Source organism: Chelonia mydas, chromosome 2, assembly GCF_015237465.2.
Source record: "Chelonia mydas isolate rCheMyd1 chromosome 2, rCheMyd1.pri.v2, whole genome shotgun sequence".
NCBI classification, from domain to species: domain Eukaryota; kingdom Metazoa; phylum Chordata; order Testudines; family Cheloniidae; genus Chelonia; species Chelonia mydas.
Window position 1 is genome coordinate 63578980 of NC_057850.1, and position 22329 is coordinate 63601308.

Below are 22329 nucleotides of genomic sequence, written 5' to 3' on the forward strand. Positions count from 1 at the left end.
TAATCCATTTAACATAATTGCCCATTAGGAAATGGTTTTTTCTATTTTAATTTCGTCAAACAAGAGGAATCTAGAGATTTTCCACTGAAGGAGTAACATCTCTAGCCACAAAACACTTGATTTATACTTTATGATCAAGACTGGTTTCATTCTAATATTTTAGTCAATTACTCTATCACCATTCACCTTTTTCCATTTATATCTGAGTTCAGGATCACTAATGAGCTATCCAAGCTTTTACTTATTTAGCCCACAAATTGTTTTTATTTTATATTTCACCACAATACTCATTTAAAAATTAATAAGTGTTAGAAGTATATTTGCAAAGATTTTTTACTGAAATGGTAGACAGAACTTTCTACATCAGGGGTGGGCAAACATTTTGGTGCAAGGGACACATCTGGGAATAGAAATTGTATGGCGGGCCATGAATACTAACAAAATTGGGCTTGGGGTCCAGGAGGGGGTGAGGGCTTTGGTTGGGAGTGAGGGTTCAGGGGTGGGGCCAGAAATGAGTTCAGGGTGCAGGAGGGGACTCCAGGCTTGAGGGTGGCGTGCAAGGGCTCCAGCTGGGGGTGCAGGCTCTGCGGTGGGGCTTGGGATAAGGAGTTTGGGGCGTAGGAGAGTGCTCTGAGCTGGGACTGAGGGGTTCGGGGGGGGGAGGAGATCAGGGCTGGGGCAGAGGCACCAGGGGAGGCTTAGGGGTGCAGGCTCCAGGCAGCACTTACTTTAAGCAGCTCCCGGAAGCAGCAGCATGTCCCTTGTCCGGCTCCTAAGCGGAAGCGTGGCCAGGCAGCTCTTCACGCTGCCACGTCTGCAGGCACCACCCCTGCAGCACCCATTGGCCACGGTTCCCGGCCAATGGGAGCTGCAGGGGCAGCACTGGGTGTGGGGGCAGCATGCAAAGTGGATCCCCCTAACTGCTACTATGCATAGGAGCTGGAGGGGAGCCATGCCCCTGCTTCTGGCTGGAGTGCCGGAGTGGGAACAAGTCCCAGACCCTGCTCCCCAGTGGGAGTTCAAGGGCCGGATTAAAACGGGTGGCAGGCTGAATGCGGTCCGCAGGCCGTAGTTTGCCCATCCCGTTCTACGTGAAAGACAATATTTCTTCCAAACCCTCTAATGCTGCAAAATGTGAGACTGCTGAAAATGTTATTGAAGCTCTACCAAATGTAACACTGAGTGAAACCCTGGTGTAAATTTACAGTGCTATATATATTTTTAATAAGTAATATTTATTTAGGGGAATTTAAATAATGAAAGCCTTCTGGGGATTAGGGCCCATCCCCACTACCATTTTGTGACAGATCTTCACCTGAGCTTCATTTCACCTGTTTTTTCCCCAGCCTATGTCAGTTCTTATTTCTTCGTGCATCTGTCTCAACATGTTTTTGCAATTTTGCTTTCCATTTTTGATTCCTGATTTTTCCTCCCTGCTGCTCTGACGTTCTCATCCTTTTCTCTTCATCTGTGTCTTCACCTTGTTATGATGTTCTCACCTCTTTTCTGTCTTACAGCACCCCTTCTCCTCCTTGTATCTATCACTTTCTCCAACCTGTCTTCCTCTTTTTCTAGATCCCTACCCATTCTAACACAAACACTTGGTTTTGCTCTCCTTTCTGTCTTCCCCTTTCCTTGGGATACAGTTGGCAAAATGAATGTATTTCCAGGAACAATTCTGCCAACTAGCAAATGATGGATAATTCTCTGGGCATTCTGGTGAACTTTAATTTAATTTAAAGTCTCCTTATAAAAGTGAGAGGAGAAAAAAATGCAAATAAAACATTCAAAATTCACTAGAACGCACACAGCCTGCACAAAGCTCCTTCAACTCACCAGCTGATTTGAAAAAAAAATCTGAAAATATTCACCCCTCTCAACCCCATTTCTCTACCCCTGCTCCCACACAGCCTCTCCTCTTATCCCCACATGGCTTCCATCTCTTGATTTCCACCCATTGCTTCACCTATCCTATGGCTTGACCCATATTTCCCCAGGATTTTATTTTGTCCAGCAAGCGCAGAAGCCTCTCCCACCTGCTGAGTCACCATCTCTCCTCCACCCCCCACCAGCTGCCTCTCTCCACCCATGCATCTGATTCCCAGATCCATCACATGCTGTGCTGAGCAGCTAACAGAAGCAGCCGGCAGGCAGCAGTCAAGGGGGCTGCTGAGCAGCTGCTTTCCACGCAGGGCTGGGACAACTGCTCATATGATTTATTAGACTTATTGTATCAGACCTTATGACTGCATTCCAACAATTGTCTCCAAATATTTATGGGTAGTGCTACTTGGGATTGATTTCTGATATAATGAGGGACTGAAAAATGGAATACACACTACTGTGGTGTGTCTGCCACCTATACATACAGCAAAAAGCTCGTGTCTGATTGGGCATATCAATCGAGATATAATGATGGCAAACTTGAAAAAGACTAGAGATCTGATTTGATCAAGAACAAAAAGAGTACAGATGCTTAGTCAAACCTGCTAAGTTAGGCTTGAAAAAGCTCTCAAGAGTTCCAGTACTTCCAGCTTCTGAGTGGGAAACACTGTCACAGCAGTGCTATTTTAAGTGGAAGCAGGAAGTTCAGAGACTCAGTAAAACCAAAGTTGTGTGTACAAGTGTGACTCATTCAAGCCTCAAGAAATTTGGTTTTAGGCTAAGATTCACATCTGCTCTTATTTTATCTAAACCACGTTGCCCACCTCTCATTATCAGGTGTATTATTTAGTGCTGGAAAGTTTCATATGAAAATATTGTGGAACTTTTCCTTGAAGAACTTTCAACTTTATCGTAAATTAGAACATTTCTAATCTGCATCCCAAGCCTAAATTTACTTTAATCAAGATGTGGATCTATATTAACACTCTGCAAGTTTGCAAATGCTTAAGTGTTAGTTTAGTGATATTGTGAAAATTTAGACAAACTTTCAGCTTTTTCTCAAAAGATTCACCACAATAATAAAATAATTGTTGCATTCAGGATAAGTTTGATGTTGCTTCACATTTAAACATACTACAGTGTAAATCTGTAAAAACCATCACAAGACCATAGACAAAGAATGAAGTTCTGATAGCTTGCTACTCAGTAAAACTGTAAGTAAAATAGGAAAGACACAACCACCAGTACACAGAATAGTCAAGGCAGAACAATGGTTTCAGAGCAGTAAACCTGTATCCCAGGGTCTGAATAGGTAAATAATTCAAAAACATTCTCTTTCAGCTGGATGTAACTTACCTGAAGGACAGGCACTTTTTGTGGTGTATTCTGTGGTGACTGGTGAAGCTGTGCCCAAGGCTGGTGGTGGGGATGTGGTGGCGGTGAAGACTGATGATGTATCCCTGGATGAGGTGGCATGGGAGGACAGGTTGGCATTTGCTGTTGAAAAGACGGCTGTTGGCTGGGATGCTGCTGGCCAGATATCAGTCGTTCTTGTATTGCTTGTGGATCTGAAAGGCCAACACCTGGACAACCATTTGGTCTCATGTGCCCACCCATCTCCCGTGGAGTTGAAGACATACCCATAAATGGACGACTCTGTTGCATGTTTCGGGGGCCCATATTCCTCTGTCCAATTCCCATGGCACCAGGGGGCTGGTGTGACGGTTGAGGATGGGGTATATTTGGATAACTACCAACTTCCATTGGTATTCCAGCACTACCAGGCCTAACCTGTGGAGGAGGGGTACCTGCTGGATTACTCATTGCTTTCATAGGTGACATGGGAGGTGGAGAGGCATAAGTTCCCTGAGGCTGTGAAGGGTGCATAGTTTGTGTGTTCATTTGGTTGAGTGAGCCACTAGGGTGAATGGGCTGCTGGTGCATTAGTCCTTGACTGCTGTTTGATGGAAATCCTACAGCATTTGTGTATCTTGGTACAGACTGATTCATTGGAGTGTTATTTGTAAGGCCTAAATTCTGATTTATCCCTGTATTGTTAACTAATCCCTGATTTAGGTTACTGTAAGGATATCGAGAATACTGCCCTGAGTTGTTTATAGTAGGTGAGGGTACTGTCTGGCTCCGAGAACTAAAATTAAGTGTTTGTGGCCTAACAGCACCCTGCTGAGGAGGATTAGGGGAGAATCTGGGACTGTGGGCTACTGATTCTCCATGGAGCGCAGTGGGGGGATGGTGGTGAAATTGTTGGACTGAGTGTCGCAAAGAAGGTGCCATACTGGGATTCTGTTGGGGCACATGAGACAAGTGGCCAGGTCCTGAGGTGGCAATGAAAGGATTTCCCTGATTAAGGCCTTCTTGACCTTGAGAAAACTGGTTCATCCTCTGCTGTTGTGGTTGACCATGCTGTTGCATTGAAAAATCACCACGAGCCATGTAGTTTCCCATCTGCTGCATGTGCTGAGAATGGCCCTGCCCAGGGGGTCCTGACGGTGTCTGTGGTGGCTGCGTCGGTTGCTGCTGCTGCTGGTATGGTGCTCTTATTTGGTCGGGCACCTGAACAGCCCGTGGTCCCCACAGGGAGCCACTGTCTACAAAGGGTTGCCCGTGCCTTTCATTCTGCATACTAGGATAGACTCCCATCTGACCACCAGTGCCACTACCATGAGGAACCTGAGGAACTGGAGGGTTGTGATACTGTGAGTGAGGAGATGCTATACCATTCCCAGGAGCATTACTCATCATTCTGTTAGGCTGATCCATCAGATGTATTTTTTGCTGTTCATATTGATTATAGTGATCAAAGTGGGTCAACTTTGCTTGGTTTTGATTGGTGGGAGGATGATGAAGAGAAGACTGTAAGGAGGGGAATCCTTGATCAATGGGCATTTGCTGCCCCATAGGATTTACTGTATTTTCAGGATATCCACATTCTCCAAGACTTTCCAGCCCTTCACTGAAAATATTCCCATCTTCTCCAAATAGACTCATCATTCCTGGATCTGCCATCTTTTTTCAGCACACAGCTCCTCAGAGCTACAAGTAGAAAGCTAGTCTGTGCTTCACCTCACTGAGGTGTTTGTCCTCAAAGCCTTTAATCCTCAACTAATCTCCTTCATGTCATTCCATATTTCCTTAATTCTTTCGGACCACGTAGTGTCAGCCAAAGTCTGGTTACCGATCCTAGAAAAAAAGAGGAAAAACAAAATTGGAAACAAATAATAAAATAGTCATACAATATCATAACACACCTGACTGTGTCAGATGACACTAGATTGTTTCAGACTCTGAAGTGTATTTTTTAAATCTATTTCACTTTAAGAAAAACTCATTAGCTTCTATCAGAAGCTTTATTATGATAGGGCGCCAGAGAGCAAGCAAAACACTAACCTTAACCTTAAATTAATCCATTCACTACACTTCCTAGTGTTCCATTCTTGGATGGAACAGAACAAAAGAACACAACACGCAGCAGCAGCAGCTGCCACAGCAGGCAGGCAGATGTATGAATATAGCCAAGCAGCCCATCTGCTGAACTAAAGCCCTGAAAATGCTCTAGTTACCAACAGCATGTCCTTAACCTTATTCCCCTGAGCAGTGTAATCAGATGAGCAGGCAGCAGCATCAAGGGCTATGATAAGCTAAAGTTAGTTAAATGGACAACAGGATTGTGCAAACACCAGTAGTGACCCTTTTAAAAACTAAAGGTTTTACAACTGTACATTTATATAAAAATTAAGGTTATTTTGCACACATGCACAACAGTGATATAGGTCACATGGCTCATTTGCTAAATTAAAAATGGAACTATACAATATTGTTTCCCCCATAGCAAAACTACGCAGTTATTAGCTTCAAAACTGAAATGAAAATGAAAAGTTTTCTTTCTGCAAGAGGGCAGATTTCTAAATGCCATGTTCAAACTAATACCCATGGCTCCAAACCCACTGCAGATCAAATCCATGCCAGAATTTGTCTGTGGATAGAGGAAGTTCAATCACTGGGGTTCACTATTCACCTTCAGGCAAACTCGTTACTAATGACATAATACCCATTTGTGACTACATACTAAAATGCTTCAGAGGAAGACACACAATCTGCTTTGTATAAAGGTGGTATTCCTCCTGAAAACAAAACTCCAACTACAAAGAACTGGTCAGAGCTATAGTATTCTGTTCATTTAAATACTTATGTCAGGTAATTATTACCGTTTGCAGTATTGTTATAGCTGTGCTGGTCCCTGGATATGAGAAACACAAGGTGCGTATCGTAATATCTTTTATTGAACCAACTTCCAACTTCCCTTAGTGAAAGAGAAACTTTTGAACTACAGAATTCTTCCTCAGGCCCAGACCTAAAGAAGAAATCTGTAGTTCAAAAACTTGTCTCTCTCAGTTAAGTATTACAGCACATGATGTTCCGTTAAAAACTTTATATTTATAGTGACAGGTTACTTTCCAAACAGAATGGTTCCAAGAAAGTTCTAGCTTTTTCCACACAAGACTAAACTAAGTTTAGGATGGAGTGAATGACATTGTCTTAAAAGTCATTTGCAAGTGGGATTATGTTCTTTTGTGTTTATTAAAAAGAGGACCTAAACAAAATCTAATTTAAAACTATTTTTTTATATTAGAAAATCAGATTCTGTGATCTATGGCTGGAGGACATCTCAACATGGTAAGTAAGGGCCTGTCCACAAGGCAATTGGAACTAAAATAACTAACTCCATTGTAACTCACATTGTAAACTATTATTTCAGTACAATTCTGTTTGAGAACACTTATTTCTGAGTTATTGCTTAAAACTTATTAATTTTTATTAATTAATTTTATTAATACCTATGTAATGTACTAGCCAACATCTTGGAGAAAGGCCATCTTTCTGAAGTTTCAACCATCATTCCTTCAATTAGAGGTGTGAGCTAACATGATACATTCTGTATCCTCCAGCAAAACCAAGAGAGATATTTCAAAGGGGAAAATATCAATACATTTTTGGCTGTGCGTTTATTTAACCACTTTCCAGAGAGCTCTATACAAAAAGAAATAGAAGCTCCCCTTCCTGTTTTTAAAAAATATCCATTGATCACCCCCTTTAAATGACGATTGATCCAATAAGATCTAGATCATTTAGGTAAATTTCTTGATTCTCAAATATCCTTAGAAGTACAAACTCATTAAAAAATCAGTTACAAAGGACCTAATTTTAGAGGTGCTTAAATATTTAAGTATTAACACTAAACTTCAAGTCAGAAAAATCAAACATATCAATGGTAAGGCCTGTTTCACTCATGCAATCTTATGGCACAAAGCTGCCATAATCTAGGCTAAACTGTTACTGTGAACTTTCTTTGCATAGAGCAGTGGTTCTTAACCCATGGCCCACTTGCAGCCTAATCAGCACACAGCTGCAGCCAATGTGACATCCTCAGGGCCATACAGGTAGTATATTTACTGTGTGGGTGTGGCCCACAATGGTAAATAGGTTGAGAACCACTGGCATAGAGGAATCCCTCCAGTGTCTTAGGGAGAAAAAAAAAACAAGGGTTCGGGACAGAAATAAAAAAAGTCCCTTGCTGCCAATTACATAGGCTTTGGGATTCAGTAACTGAAATCTACAAGTAACAATTCTCACTCTGCTAAGTGTTATGGCCTTTCCAATCCAGTTTCTCCAGAAATTAGGTTCAAATGCATGAAAGATTAAACTGTTATATCTGAATACTTAGTTTATTTTCCATGAGCTGACAGGCTTCCAAGAAAACTCCAGTGGGAGCCACCGGTAGCAGAGTCAATTTCAGATGGTGGTGGTCAGTGCCTGCTAGTATTTCCATGGAAACTGGTGAAAACAAGGTAATAGGTTTTGTTTAACAATTCACTTTATTTCTGCCCATCTGACCCCAATTTCTGCAGAAAGTAGACTGGAAAGGCTGCACTTTAGAGCTGGTTGTCTGTAGTTCAGGGGTGGGCAAACTACGGCCCGAGCTTTGGATCTGGCCCTCAGGATTGCCACCCCTGGGGCCACACGGGCCTCATGCCGCTCCTAGAAGTGGCCGGCACCACATCCCTGCGCCCCTGGGGGAGGAGGGGAAGAGGGCTCTGTGCGCTGCCCTTGCCTGCAAGTACCCATTGGCCGGGAAGCTTTGGGGAGGTACCCACAGGCAAGGGCAGCGCGTGGAGCCCTCTGTCCCTCCTCCCCCAGAGGCCGCAGGGACATGGTGCTGGCCATTTCCCGGAGCGGAGCGGGGCCAGGGCAGGCAGGCAGGAAGCCTGCTCTGGCCCCGGTGTGCGCCGCTGCCACCCTGGAGCCACTCCAGGTAAGCAGCACCGAGACAGAGCCCAAACCCCACCTGCACCCTAACCCCCTTCCCTAAGCCCCCTGCCGCACCACGCACCCCTGCTCTGAGCCCCCTGCCATACCCCTCCTGTACCCCCAACTCCCTGCCCTAAGCCTCCTACCTGCACCACAACCCCTTGCTGCACCCCATACCCCTGCTGCACCCCAAACCCCTGCTCTGAGCCCCCCCCGCACTGTGCATCCCCTCCTGCACCCCAACCCCCTTCCCTGAGCCCCCCTGTACACCCCACACCCTTCCTCTGCCCCAACCCCTTGCCCTGAGCCCCTTCTTGCACACCGCACCCCCTTCCACACCCTGCACTCCCTCCCGCACCCCAACCCCCTGCTCCAGCCCTACAAGCGATTTCCCCACCCAGATGTGGCCTTCGGGCCAAAAAGTTTGCCCACCCCTGCTGTAGTTGAACTAAGTTACAGTCACTTAGACTACAGGCTCTCTGATGGAAGCTAGAGGCTAGGACCCCTGTGTATTTTCAGGTATGTAGTACTTCTAAGCCATAAACTTAAGATGCAGTGTACAGAAACTTGTTTCTTTGGCTACATTACTGACATCTTTGATTACTAGAAGTGAAAATACAATTTACTTGTTACTATTTATGCTTTTTGCTTATGTTCTGCATTTCTCATCTTGCACAATGAAAAGAGTTTCTCTCTTTCAGGTTGTTAGTGCTCCAATGCTTGGGATTCAAAGAATGAATGAAAATATTTGTTTAGAGACAAATGTTTGCATTAGTTTCAATTTCAGGAACATTTCTTCTAGCCTTATTTAAGGGGGTTTTATATTTAAATTTGGTATCAAATATAAATTGATTGTGGCCATTTAAATGGGAAGCAATAATTTAGCTGTCCTTACACTCTTTAAAAAAAAAAAAAAAAAAAAAAAGGGTAACTGTTAGAAAACCACAATCAAGAAATGTGGTTATCCCAGATATCTGTACTTCTGTCAGGAAGATAGATCTTCTATGAAATATTCGTATCTCAGGAGTTTAAGCAGCAATATACAAAGTGTGTAGTTACCAAAAAAGCTATTACAATATATAATTAAGATGATCAGCCAGAGAAAAATCAAATCAAAACGCATACATTAACTCTGAAATTGTCATTTCCAGATTTCTTAAGTAGGGTGTCTCACCAAAAAAAAAAATAAATAAAAATTGCATGTAATCTTAGTTGTGTTTAGGTCTTAATTTCAAAAAAAACAGTTTCAAATATGAAACAGATTCTGAAGGTCCCATATTTGGTAGAGCAAAGAGCTTAAGTGAGCAAGTGCATCAGCTCAGTAGAGCAAACAACTTGCTCTACTAAATGTTATGCCTTTAACAGTGCCTAATGATCAGTACAAAATGTACTCAAACAGTAGTTTGTTGGTGAAGATTAACATTTAAGCATTCGACTTGGCTATTAAAAAAAGTTATGTAGTAGGTTTAAGGACTATGGAAGTGGTGTGAAAAGTTCTCGGCATTATAAAAAATTCACAGTGTTTGTGTGTACTGCATCCTTATCACTGCCATAATTTCCAAAATGTCTTAACATTGAGAGTTCTGTTTCCATAGAGCAGACAAACAGGCTAGCCCATCTTTCTCTTGAGAAGGTATAAATAAGTTTGGGCATGAAAGAGATTTATGGTCTTTAATAAAGGGATGCTCCGAGCACCTTTGAAGATCAGGCTAACAGGGTTGTTTGCATTTAAGAAATAAAACAATTATGTTAATGCAATGTTAAGACTGCATAGCTAAAGTAAGGCAAATTAAAAATCCAAAAACAATGTTAAGGTAGCATCCAAAGGAAAATAAGATCAATCTATGCATTTTTTTTAAACTTTCACATATAAAGGCCTGATCTTTTATTTATTTTTGTGCTGGGGGAGAGAAAAGGTTTTTTGCCCCCCACTCATTACAGAAATATCAGCAATATATACTCATCTTCCCTGTTTTTCTGGAGTACCATGGAAATGGAGGTGAGAGCTTTTGAAGCCCTCAGTTAAAGAGACAGATTTGCTGACAGTATGCGGACACTGCAGTTCAACCCGAGTCAGGAGACTCGGCTTGCAGAGCTGTAAAATTATGGTGTAGCCGTTAAGGCTCAGACTGAACATTCACAAACATCTTAACTGTTTGTCTGGCATTTGAATTAAATCATTGCAAACAAAAATCTTTATGCAGTCCTACTACAAAATTCTTTCCTCTCAGATTTTAACTGTTATTTGTGACATCAGAATCTTGTTCTCCAGAGATGCATTTCTAATTGAAAAGAGCCATCATTATTACACCATTCAGCCAGTTTTTATACATCTTAGAGAATAAAAAATTTTTTTTTTGGTGGCAGATTATCCTTTAAATTGGTTGAACTGTATATCCTAAATGTTGCAGAGTATACATTTTAGAACTCTGTAGTACGCTATATGCATTAACACAAGCATAAAAAATATATCCAATGACAATGAGAATTTAAGCTTCCAAGAGCAACAAAGTCAACAATACACGATTGGGTTTTAACTGTGCAGCCAGTACACAGTATTAATGAACTATTTGAAAAATAATTTATTCAGTCTATGAATGAGATTGATTTGAAAGTGTCACTCTCCCAAGGCAATGACATAATGAGAAGGCTAGCCCAAGCCACCACAAAGGTGTCCCTAGATTTTGTCTCAGAGCTCCATCTTTTACCCTCCAGCAAGTAGGGGTTCAAAAATTTTAAAAATTGTCATATTTGAATTGGTGTCAAACAGCTTTCTCCATCTTCTCCCAATCCCCAATGGGTATATAAAATCTTTGCCCCTCCTGTCTATTCCCCTCATGATAGAGAAGAAAAGAACTCCACTGTAATATAAAATGGGGTTATTTATTTAGGTCACTGGACACAGACAGATTATTCTTCCTGGCGTGCTAACTCCTAGCCTAGACACAGACTGTGCTACCTAGTATTCCCATAAAAGAGATCCCTGAATTTTAGTCCAGGTAGGGATAGACGGGAGTGGTGACTACACTGAACAGATTCCAAATAGCTCAGCACCCTCATTGAGAGAGAATGGTTGACCAAGGAACTTACAACAGATGTTGAACACTGAACCTTTCTACACCAACAGGATAGTAGTTTTCAACAATAGTTGAGGGAGTTGTGGGGCTGGCGAGGCGGGGACAAACAAACACTCTACGTCAAACAAGCTAAAATTTTCTAGCACAGGCAGTCTGTTACAAAATGTCCAACCATCAACTTGTTTCTGCTTGAGCCAGTCAGAAAGAAGATGCTTTTTAACATCAAAGAGGGTGGAATTTCTTTAGGATCTTATAAAATTCAGATATCCACTGCGCATGCTCGGAAGTGATATTCTCACATAAAGCAAATGTGCTAATCTTAATGAGGACTATGTTCTGTTTCAAACATCAACCGTTTGTACCACAAAAAAGTATTTAAAAACAATTTCAGAAAGTAGTAAGTTCTCTTCTCTCTCCTACAATCTCAAAATCCTTTCTGCTGTTTTTGAGACTTTCCAAAAGAGACTAAGCATAAGAAAATTCTGCCCAAAAAGCAGATGTTTCACAGGTTTAGAAGCATGGGAAAATGGAAGTAGTGTTAACAGAAACTTTTTGTTGTCTTCACTAAGCCACAGGTGACCAATGTCTTCTATAATTCCACTTAACCTGCCATTACTGTTACAATCCTTCTGGTCCTCAGGGATTTCTCTGCAACCCCCATGAATGGTGCAGTGTTGCCAATTTAGTCATTTTCCAATCCCCCTCCTATAAATTCTAACACCCCCTCTAATTTCAATTCCTGGGGAAAACACTGTCTGTAAGAGCCTATGCATGCAGGCTTGTTAACATTGCCTAGGAGGTATCACTGTTGGTTATTTCCTCCACCTTCAAAATAGTTTATTGCTTAGCAACCCCATATGCCTCAATAGGCTCCACTCAGTATTTTAAGGCCTAACTGACTTAGAAGCTGAAGTCCCCTTTTCAAAAGTGACTTAGACACTTAGGAGTCTGAGTCTCATCGATTTGCACTGAAACTTAAGGTTCACCTACACTTTGAGTAACTGAGTAGGTCTACAATGCAAAGAAAAACCCATAGCTGATCTGTGCCAGTTGACTCAGGCTACAGGACTGTTTCATTGCTGCGGAGATGTTCAGGCTCTAAGACCCACCCACCCACCGCACACGGTCCTAGAGCCTGGGCTCCAGCCTACACAGCAATGAAACAGCCCCACAGCTGGAGTCCTGCAAACCCGAGTCAGCAGGCATGGGCCAGCTGCGGGTTTTTCTTTACTGGTAAAGGTGCATTGGCGTGCCACACAATAAACTCACTATGTGGCCAGTGCTGCAGTGCAGTGAAAATCCTGGAGTGAGGCTTAGGCTAAGTCTACGCTACCACTTTTGTTGGCAAAATTTTTGTCAGTCAGGGGTGTGAAAAAACACATATCCCTGATCGCCAAAAGCGCCAGTGTGGACAGCACTATGTTGGCAGGAGATGCTCTCCTGCCGACATAGCTACCACCGCTCATTGGGAGTGCTTTAATTATGCCGGCAGGAGAGTTCTCTCCTGTAGGCATGCAGCAGCTATATGGGAGACCTTATAGTGGCACAGGTGCAGCTGTGCCGCTTTAAGGTCCATAGTGTAGACATACCCTAAGGCTATATCTACACTGCCCACGTGACAGCACGACTGGAGCAGCACTGTGACATGGGCAGCGTAGTCACGCTTTATCGCTGCGGGAGAGCTCTCCTGGAGATTAAAAAACACCCTGAACAAGCGGTGGTACCTTTCTCGCCTGAAGCGTTTCAGCGCTAAAACTTGTGTCGTTCCGGAGGGTGTTTCTTCACACCCCTGAATGACTAACCTTTTAGCGCTGAAAGCAGCAGCATAGACACAGCTTAAGTGTCTACAGTTTAAGTACTCAGAGCAAAAATTAATTTTGTATACATCAGTGCAATTAGTTAGTTCTTCACTAAAAGAGCCATTCTTTTATTTTTAAATAGGATCTCTTAGTGGCAAATCAGTCAATTGTCTTAAAATACTGAAATCTCATGTTAATCTTCACTGAGAAAGAATCCTATCTCCCTTCCCTCAGACACCTTGCAAAAGTAAAAATATCTATACTAAATGGTTCATTGCAAAATACTAAGGCTAGGCTATATACATCTCTCTATTTCTCAGATTTCTTGCATAAAAAATAACTTGTTAGTTTTCATGTAATATTAGGCAGGAGTCAGATTGTTCTTTATTTCCTTATTACATCATCAAGTACCTTGGCACAGAACTTGCTTTTACAGAGGCAATTGAGGGCACAAGAGTTTTCAGAATATCTGGCAGCTTGTTGCTGTCAAGCAGCTGATGCGAGAATGACCAGCTAGTAGTTCAGTCAGTGCCACACATTTGGAAACAATATCTTACGTCATTCAAATTCATGGAAGCTTTGATACAAAGCTACAATAGTAGCACCATATGCAGAATACTGCTATGATGCAAATACATTGAGGGCTTCCCAGTACAGAATGTCCAAGCTATGGTCCTAACATGGGACTCTGCCAGTTTTAAATGGACAGTTATGACACAAAATAGAAATCAGGCATGGTCTTTTCTTCCCAATCTAGAAAGAAACCAGAACCACTAGAATTTCTAGCCATCTATTACCACTACAAATTTGGGATGTTAAGTGGTGCAGCATTGAAAACGTAACACTACTTCTAAGTTTAAGTATATTTAACTATATTTAAACACAACATACTTACATATTTTAGGGTAAAAACACTACAGTTTCAGTGTGATTTAGTCTGATCTTAAATTGCCTTGTTTGGTCATATGACCACACCTTACCCCCTACAGAAGTTCAAAACAAAAAGGGAAAGAGAAGGTTTGTCTAAAAATACTTCAAGATAAGGGGAAAAAAAGCAAGATAATTTTCAAATATTTCAGGAATTATTTTCAAAATATCTGATAGGAATATTTTGAAAAATTTTTTGAAGGGAAGTAATGAAATTTTTGCATATAATTGTGTAATACATACTTTTGAGCCTTATATAAATTAAAGGCCAAATATACCCACTAAATCAAGAAAGAACTTTGACAGCACAATTCTTATTAATAATCCCTAGTATAAACTGTACATTTCACTAATTTCAGTACACAAAAAAGATGGCGTAAAATTGGGAGGGAGCAGAGAGAGAGTCAGAAGGGAAGTGTTATATTGTTGCCATCAGCTATCAAAAGATCTCCTAGTAATTACATTCTCCTATAAAGCTGACACTAAACCAATGGAGGATTCAAGAGGTGGGGCCAATGGCGACATGCTGAGGCACTGAAAAAACACCAAGCACAACTGATTACTCTCGTTAAGGGCCATGCTTTTTGTATACTTACTGCAGTTGTCACTGATTAACTAACTGATCTGGCAATTTCCTACATTCTTTTGCATTTAAAAAGGATCTGAGAGGCTGAAAGTCATCCCCTTTCATATTCTAGGAGAAGTTTAAGACTGCACCCTGTCCCGATCATGTTATGGAGGGGCCTCTGTTCAAACAGGCTCCTCTTATGCACACTACCACCATTCTTTTTTCCAAGCTCGGAAGGGCTGCAGCTGAATCTCTCTGCAAGAGCACAGCATATGTGATTGGGAGGGAAACGTATCCATCATGAATAAACTTGAGCACAAAGACAGGCTGAGTGTCACAGGATACAAAAGGGTAGAGGTCACAACAGTAAGCTGGAGGGATTGCGCAGGGCTGTGGCTGTTAATGCATGGCTGCTTCATTCATTTTTTGGCATGCAAAACAAACGTTAGGCAAGAGCGTTTCAAGTTTAAAACGTATCCTATGAAGGAAACACATCCTAAATATGAACTAAAAAGTAATTGACAAAATGCTGAAGCCTATAAAATATCAGAGATAGAGGACATATAATAGAACATTTAAGCTATAAAAGAACAGCAAAAACTAAACCAAATTGTTGAAAACAGCTTTCAGGAATTTTACAATTCTCAATTTTCCATGTTTTTAAACATTTGATTACTACTAGAGTATAATTATTTCTTTTAGTATCCTGGACAGGAAGCTTATCAGTTTCTTAAAGATTTAAACACTCCTGAAATGCCTATTGCTGGCTATAGCATTCTGACCATTTTAAGGAAGCCAGAACTTGTTATTTACCTTATCTGCTATATAAGGCTAATACAATCTTGTTTCATTTAGAGTTTATGAAGCCTGAGAAATCAGTTGATGAAATTACAGTCTAATACCACCACACATGGTATATTTTTCCCCATATATTCTGTTACTTCAATTTATGACTTCTGTAGTTGAAAATTATTTTCCTGTACATGTGTTCTTCATAAATACTGGCAGATTACAGTCAGCATTTGTACAGGAACCACATATCTACACTCATTTTTGAGAAGATAAAGACACCTCATACATTACAACTGAAAAGCCAGCTTGAGTTTTCATGGGACTCATCAGAACACACATTTTATTTGTGTGAAATAAAATGGTAGCTCTTCACTTGTGCTGCTTACATGTAGGGAGATTACTTATATTGCTTCTGGCATTTAGGTTTTTATTTACTTTTCAGAGTTGGGCAAAAGTTCTTGGCACCAATAAACTTAACATTTGTCTTGCAACTTAAGTATGTCATATCGATATTTACAAAGCATATTAAGAAATGTAATAAGTAATTTATCTTATAATAAAATGTGAACTATTTAACAGATTACAAAACAATTGTGTATGATAATCATGTAATGAACCACAGTAATTATTTCAAAATGCATCAAACGTAAATGTGATCTGCCACTTTGCAGCTCTGCTGTACCTTCCTGGCACTAGGTCTTATATTAAAATAAATGGCCTCACAGGTTTTAATCTATTATCTTGGAGGGAAAACCATGTAAAGAATTGTTAAGTCTTTGCCCAGACATCCTGTCCATTTTTAAATAGTAAGTTTAAGTGTTAGTCACCATCTAAACACTAAGGCTATTGTAAAGAAAAGATTTGCTTTAAAAAAACATTTAATGCAAGCAATGCATTCTCGGCTACAAATCAGTTGATGCCACGGGCAGACATTGGTGGCTACTCACTCCACTTATTGAGATCGTGATCAGTCAGAGTCAAAAAATCCTAAATTAATGTGGGTTCCTAGGCTGATACAAAGAAACATAAGAATACAATTCTGCAAAAAGAAAAATAATCTGTAATATTCCTTATGCCAGGCTAGGACTGAAAACTAATAAGCAATCCAAACTGAGTTATGTTAAAACTAAGAAATTACAGCATGCAGGTCTCTTTTGGTCATATCTGGCATCATTCTACCTTATTATAAGGGGTAAAGGAAATGACTCCTTTCCAAGTCCACTGCTTTACCCATTTCTTAGCCTGAATTCTGCTTTCAAGGTCCAGGAAGCAGCCAAGAGTCACAACACAAACCTGAGCAACTAAAAATTTACTTCTTAACTTAGGGTTCACAAACACAAGAGGAAATTAAACTATTGCAACGTTAGAGGCAAGAAGATCCTATTTAGCTCCGCAATACCACAAGAAGTTTCAGGCTTTCAAAGACTCTGTCCTGTGTAAATAAAATTAAGGTTTGTCTAGAATGTAGTAACCATGTATGGTACAGGGTGGGGATAAAAATAAAAGGGGGAGTCTATTAAGTGTGGTTTTACTCTAAGTTTAACTCCAAAACTGTTATTGTGTCCTCCTTATTGCAACAAGGATTTTTTCATCATTCCAGTAGAGGAGGATCCTCCTGTGATGTACAGCACAACTCCTCCTCTACCACCTCACTTGTCCCTGAACTTGGCTTATAGAGCCTGGGTGGAGAAAAGGGGATATGGCTGACTCTCTTCTGTGCTTCAATAGGCACACTGACCCACTGAGGATAATGGCAGACAGTTTAAGTTACACAGCCTGAGGACTGCTATAAAGTGAGGATATAATTTAGTACTAGGGCTTGTCTACATGGCAAGATACCGTGTGGCAAGCTAGGGTGTGAATCTACTACAGCACACCAGGTTGTCACTGCTACAGTGCACTGAAAGTTCTAGAGTGAACTCAAGTGGCACCATTTTTTACCCCTCCCCCCAATACTCTTGAAATCCATGCCACAAATATTTCTAGGGCACTGACTGGCCATAATATCTAAATGATAATCATGGAATAGCAGCAGAAGGAAAGACAAGATGTAGGTCCAAGGAAGAGCGTACCTGTTCATTCACCTAAGAATTCAGGCTCAAATCTAGCAGAGTAAGTGAGGCACTGCTCTTCTGCAACCAAAGTGTTCTGCGAAGAGCATTTTATATGCCTTGGATATAGATGGTAGACAACTGAGTCACTCCTGCTTTAAATGTTTAAGCATACCGCCAAGTACGATGGTATCTAGTTTTTAGGTACTTTTCAGCTTAGCACAGCACCTGGTATGGATTTCTTCAAAAAAGCCTTACTGAATCTCACGTGGTTTATTTACAAAACTGCCAAGGAATCACAGCAGATATGAGAAGCCTCTTCCAGTTGATTTCATAGAGGTAATAAGTGGAGGTATACTACTATTGTCTCCAGACGCAGTCCTGAAAAAATATCATTTGCTTTGCACCATTGTATTATGTAGTGAAATCCCCAACTTGTCAGGCCTACCGTGTTTAGCTACTACAACGATCTCATGGCTCTCCCCATCACACTGTTGTTATTGCCAGTGTAATATTTATTTTGTGCATAAATATATTGGTGGGTGCCAGACATATGGTCACTTATTTCATGCTGCCAGTATCATTCTTTGCAATGAACATCTGTAACTTTAAACAGTGGATCAAATCCATGTTACACCATAAAGCACACTGTTTATTATCATCCCAACCCATGGTAAACACAGATGGCCCACTACCTGCTCTATCTAGTTAAATCTTTTACCCGTCACTGTCCTTGACTCTTTATATGCATCAAACAGATCTCCCAGATACATCATCCATCTGGACAGGCTGAGGGACTTATTGCAAGTCACTCTACTCATGTGCAAGATTTTACTGTACTAATGTTTTAGGATTATGGCTAGCCTAGAATTATCAGAAGATTTAATATGCTCTGCTTGACAGTGGACATGAGCCATTAGGGAAAAGTATTTGTAAGACTCAAAATGATGCCAATCCAAAACATAGTGGCATATAATGGAAATACACCACTTTCACAGATAACTTTATGAAGTGAAGGCTAGACTGCCTCAAGGAAATATATATCCCCTGAAGCTAAACAGCCATCAGAAGCTCCTCCTCCCTGTTGGACAGCTTGCACTCTTGATCTGTCTGTCTCTCTCATCTTTCTTTTTTGGTGAAAGGATAGAGGAGATCATAAAGAAAGTTACAGTAAGCCAACTCCAGTAGAATCTGAAATCTTCAAAAAAGTCTGACCTCACTGCGTTTTATTTTAGGTTTTGTTATGGTACTGAGACTTAACTGGTTGACCTGGTAATGGATAGACATAGATACAGTGTCCATATAAGAGTGTTAATGTGATTATTTTGATTATGTTCAGTTGCCTTCTGTATTCTTGGCCATGAGGCAATAATATGTTTCAGACCCTAGAAGGGGAAGACACTTACCTAAATGGCTCCAGTTTTTTTCTTGTCAAGAAACCACCATAGTAACACTGGGAAAAGGCTCATCTGCCCCAAGGAGCTACCTTGTAGGGTTCTACAATATTCCATCCTCACTACTATTCACTGTGTAACGAGTGCCATCAGGAGGACTTCACTTTATAGCTGACGCTGTTTCCAGCTTACCCAGCTTGTATGGTGTGGTTCAGTGACAAACTTCACTGCTAGAAGAGATTAGGGCTACGAATGAGTTAAGGAGACCCATTCAGCTAAGACATATAACACAGTGATAACAGCAGTTTTCACTGGGATTTGTTACTCAGGTTCACAAACTGGGTTTATCTTGAACACTAATGTGCTTCTGGATGTCTGGGTGGCAGCTGTCTTTATGCACACAATCATTTCTACTTAGCAAGAAGGTTGTGAACTTTGTCTTTCAGAAGCACACGTCACCAGAGTACTAAAATTATTACAATGTACTTTCTAGAGGACATCTTGAAAATTGTGGCTACCGAGGAATAGTGCTGCCCATTTATTAAGTGTGGGTTTTTGCTCGTAGCACATTACACCTTCTATCTACACTAGCGAAGAGTTAAATTTTCCATGTGAAGGTTAAGAGTACGTTTTGACATAAAAATCCCTAAACAGTTTGGATCTTGGCCACCTGAGTCACCCTCATTCCCCATGCAACACTGAATCTGAAGATACTTCATAGATTAAAAAGTGGTATCTTTAAGCTTGAGGTTTTGTGTCTTTTCAGCACCAAAAGCTTTGGATACATATTTTTACACTCTGAAATTAAAGTTATGACACTGAATAGGAAGAGTTTTATGAATTCTAATCCTTCCTAACTTTCTCTGCTTCACCCCACAATATCATTTTCTTCAGAAGGGGAATCTTATGAAACTGGAATCTCTACATTTGGTGAACAGAACCTTTTTCTGAAAGATTCTCTTGAATAATTGAAGTATCTGATAAAAATCTCTTTTCACTATCAGAATTGGCCTAGTTGAAAATGTGTGAGGGAAAATTCACATAAGTACAGAGCTCTTATCCTTCTAGATTGCCAACTCTAGTAGGAGAGATCATCAGATATTAAAGTAAGGTGCAGGTAGGCATACAAATCTGTGGGTTCGTGTAAAAGTCTATTCTACATGGCAGGGGTTCTCAAACTCTCTCACAGCATGAACAATCTTTAATAGAACATCTGTGGACCACAAGGGTTGCATACGTGTAAGAATAATAGTAGTATAGTTTAAGATTTCTTAATGAAATTTAGTAGCTGAAAAGCAGGAAAGCCAGACCCTACAACTGCTACCTCTTCCTCTTTGGTCTTGACATTTGCAATTCTGCCTCAATATCAAGTCCATTCAAAATGCTCCAATCATTTTTCTATCTCACCATTTTGACCATTTCACCCTGCCATTCCACTAGTTTCCATCTTCTCTAGCACAAACACAAGCTTCTTGGTCTTCACCTTTAAAACCCCTCTATGACCTAATCCAACAATGACTAGTTATTCTACCCACCCATGGAAACATCAACCACCACTTTCACTCCAACGTTCCCAGCCTTTATTACCCAACTATCAGCTTTTCCCCTCAGATGCTTTTGTGCCTTCTCTTATGCTATCCTTCACAAAGGTGGAAGGAAAGCTCCCTCCACAATTCTGCAAGGCCACTTTATGTCCTTCAAATCCCTTTTTAAAGATCACCTCTACTACAATAGCTCACCATCTGCTTAGCCATATTTTTGTAGGTAAGTACTGCCTACTGTGGGACGTTGTCTCACTGCTGCACCAATCATTGTTTCATCCACACGTCACATCTTGCAATAACCAGAATTGTCAGCTCTATAGTAATATGCCAGTGAGGAGAGACCGGGGTCAAGATAAACCCTTTATTATGAACAGAAACGCTTATGCTCAAATAAATTTGTTAGTCTCTAAGGTGCCCCAAGTACTCCTGTTCTTTTTGTGGATACAGACTAACATGGCTGCTGCTCTGAAACCTGAAGAAATGATATAGAGACTAAGTAACAACATTTTCTACTATTCTGTGTAGCTGCAGCCTGTGACTGCCCTGGGCTTTTTTGTTTCCACCCCAGGAGAAAGCATGTCCCTGAAGAAACCAAAGATTGCATCTACAGTGTACAGGAAGTAGGACATCTCTATACTTCCTGGAGGATTTAATCTATAGTGCATCTTACACTTTTTGAACTCCTTTGTAAAATTTCCTGACTGATCTAACACACTATCAAACTATTACAAATACAATAAACAAACAACTCCTCAGGTTGCTTAGACACAACCCTAACATACCTCAATCAGTCTCCTAGAACATTTCAGCAATCTTCTCGATCTGCTATACTCCAAACCATCTTTAGGCAAATCCTTAACTGTAACAACTTCTCTCTCTCACGGTCATTACGAGGGTCAGTTTGTGAATTATTTTCAACTTACATGTCTGCTCTCACTTCACTTGTATATGCCAAATTGTCGGGCATCTTGAGCAGATGCTTACAATTCCTTTGTGAGATTTTGCTTTCATCTGTGGTCACCAAGTGTGAGTGAGGTAATTCTGATTACTGTAGCTTTGACTGGCCAGTGCCCAATCTTGCCAAATTCTCACTGAGTCTTAAGTTTTTTGAACTGTGGAATAGGTCTTGCTCTTATTGTAATACGACGTCTGATAGTAAGGAAATTATTGGGAAATTACAAACAGACTTTAGGCATCTTTTGTTTTTGTCCCATACCTGGAAATTTATAAGTCTGTTGTAGAGTAGCTCAGCAGGTGATTTTTCCACATTGCAGCAGTATAGCTCTATAGTTGAGCTGTGCTGAATATGGATCTTCTCTTCCATCCATTGCTTTTTTGAGCAAGTTCTTCACTAAATATACTCTACATTCAGCTAATCCATTGACTTAAGGATATATAGTGGTCTCACAAAGAAAATGGTACATGTTAGCAAAGTCCCAGAACTCCCTGTTCTTCAACTGTGGTCCACTGTCAGTTATTACAAACGACTGCGAGTTTGTCACAGAGATCACAGATTCTGTGATTTTCTGGGACTTCTGCTCAGGCGGCCACCGCTGGGCCAGCCGCACCGGCCACCACCCCCCTCAGCAGCAGCAGGAGTTTCAGTGCATGTGGGAGGGGGCTCAGGGCTGAGAGTTGGAGCATGGGAGCGGGTGAGGGCTCTGGGCGGCGCTTATCTTGGGAGGCTCCCCAGAAGCGGTGACATGTCCCTCCCTCTCAGTTCCTAGCTCCATGCACTGCCTCCACCCACAGGCACCACGGTTCCTAGCCAATGACAGCTGCGGAGCCAGCACTTTGGGCAGGGTCAGTGCGCAGAGCTAGGAGTCGAGGGAGGGACATGTTGCCACTTCCGAGGAGCCTGCCAGCCCCGCCAACCCTCCTCCCCGAGCACCCATGGCACTCCCCTGGGCCAGCCCCACCCCCCTCCCCTGGTGCCCCCAGGCCGCCACTCCCCCAACCCCCAAGA

General features: G+C 41.3%; 1 protein-coding gene across 3 annotated transcripts in view; it reads right to left on the reverse strand.

The window, feature by feature from the left end:
* Positions 1-22329, reverse strand: part of CHD7 (chromodomain helicase DNA binding protein 7) — a 185664-nt gene that overhangs the window by 112941 nt on the left and 50394 nt on the right. For all 3 annotated transcript variants that reach the window (XM_037892563.2, XM_037892564.2, XM_043539584.1), the window contains one exon: positions 3241-5085. In XM_037892563.2, the coding sequence (XP_037748491.1) occupies positions 3241-4911 (1671 nt within the window). In that variant the 5' untranslated portion in view covers positions 4912-5085. The remainder of the gene's footprint in view (positions 1-3240; positions 5086-22329) is intronic.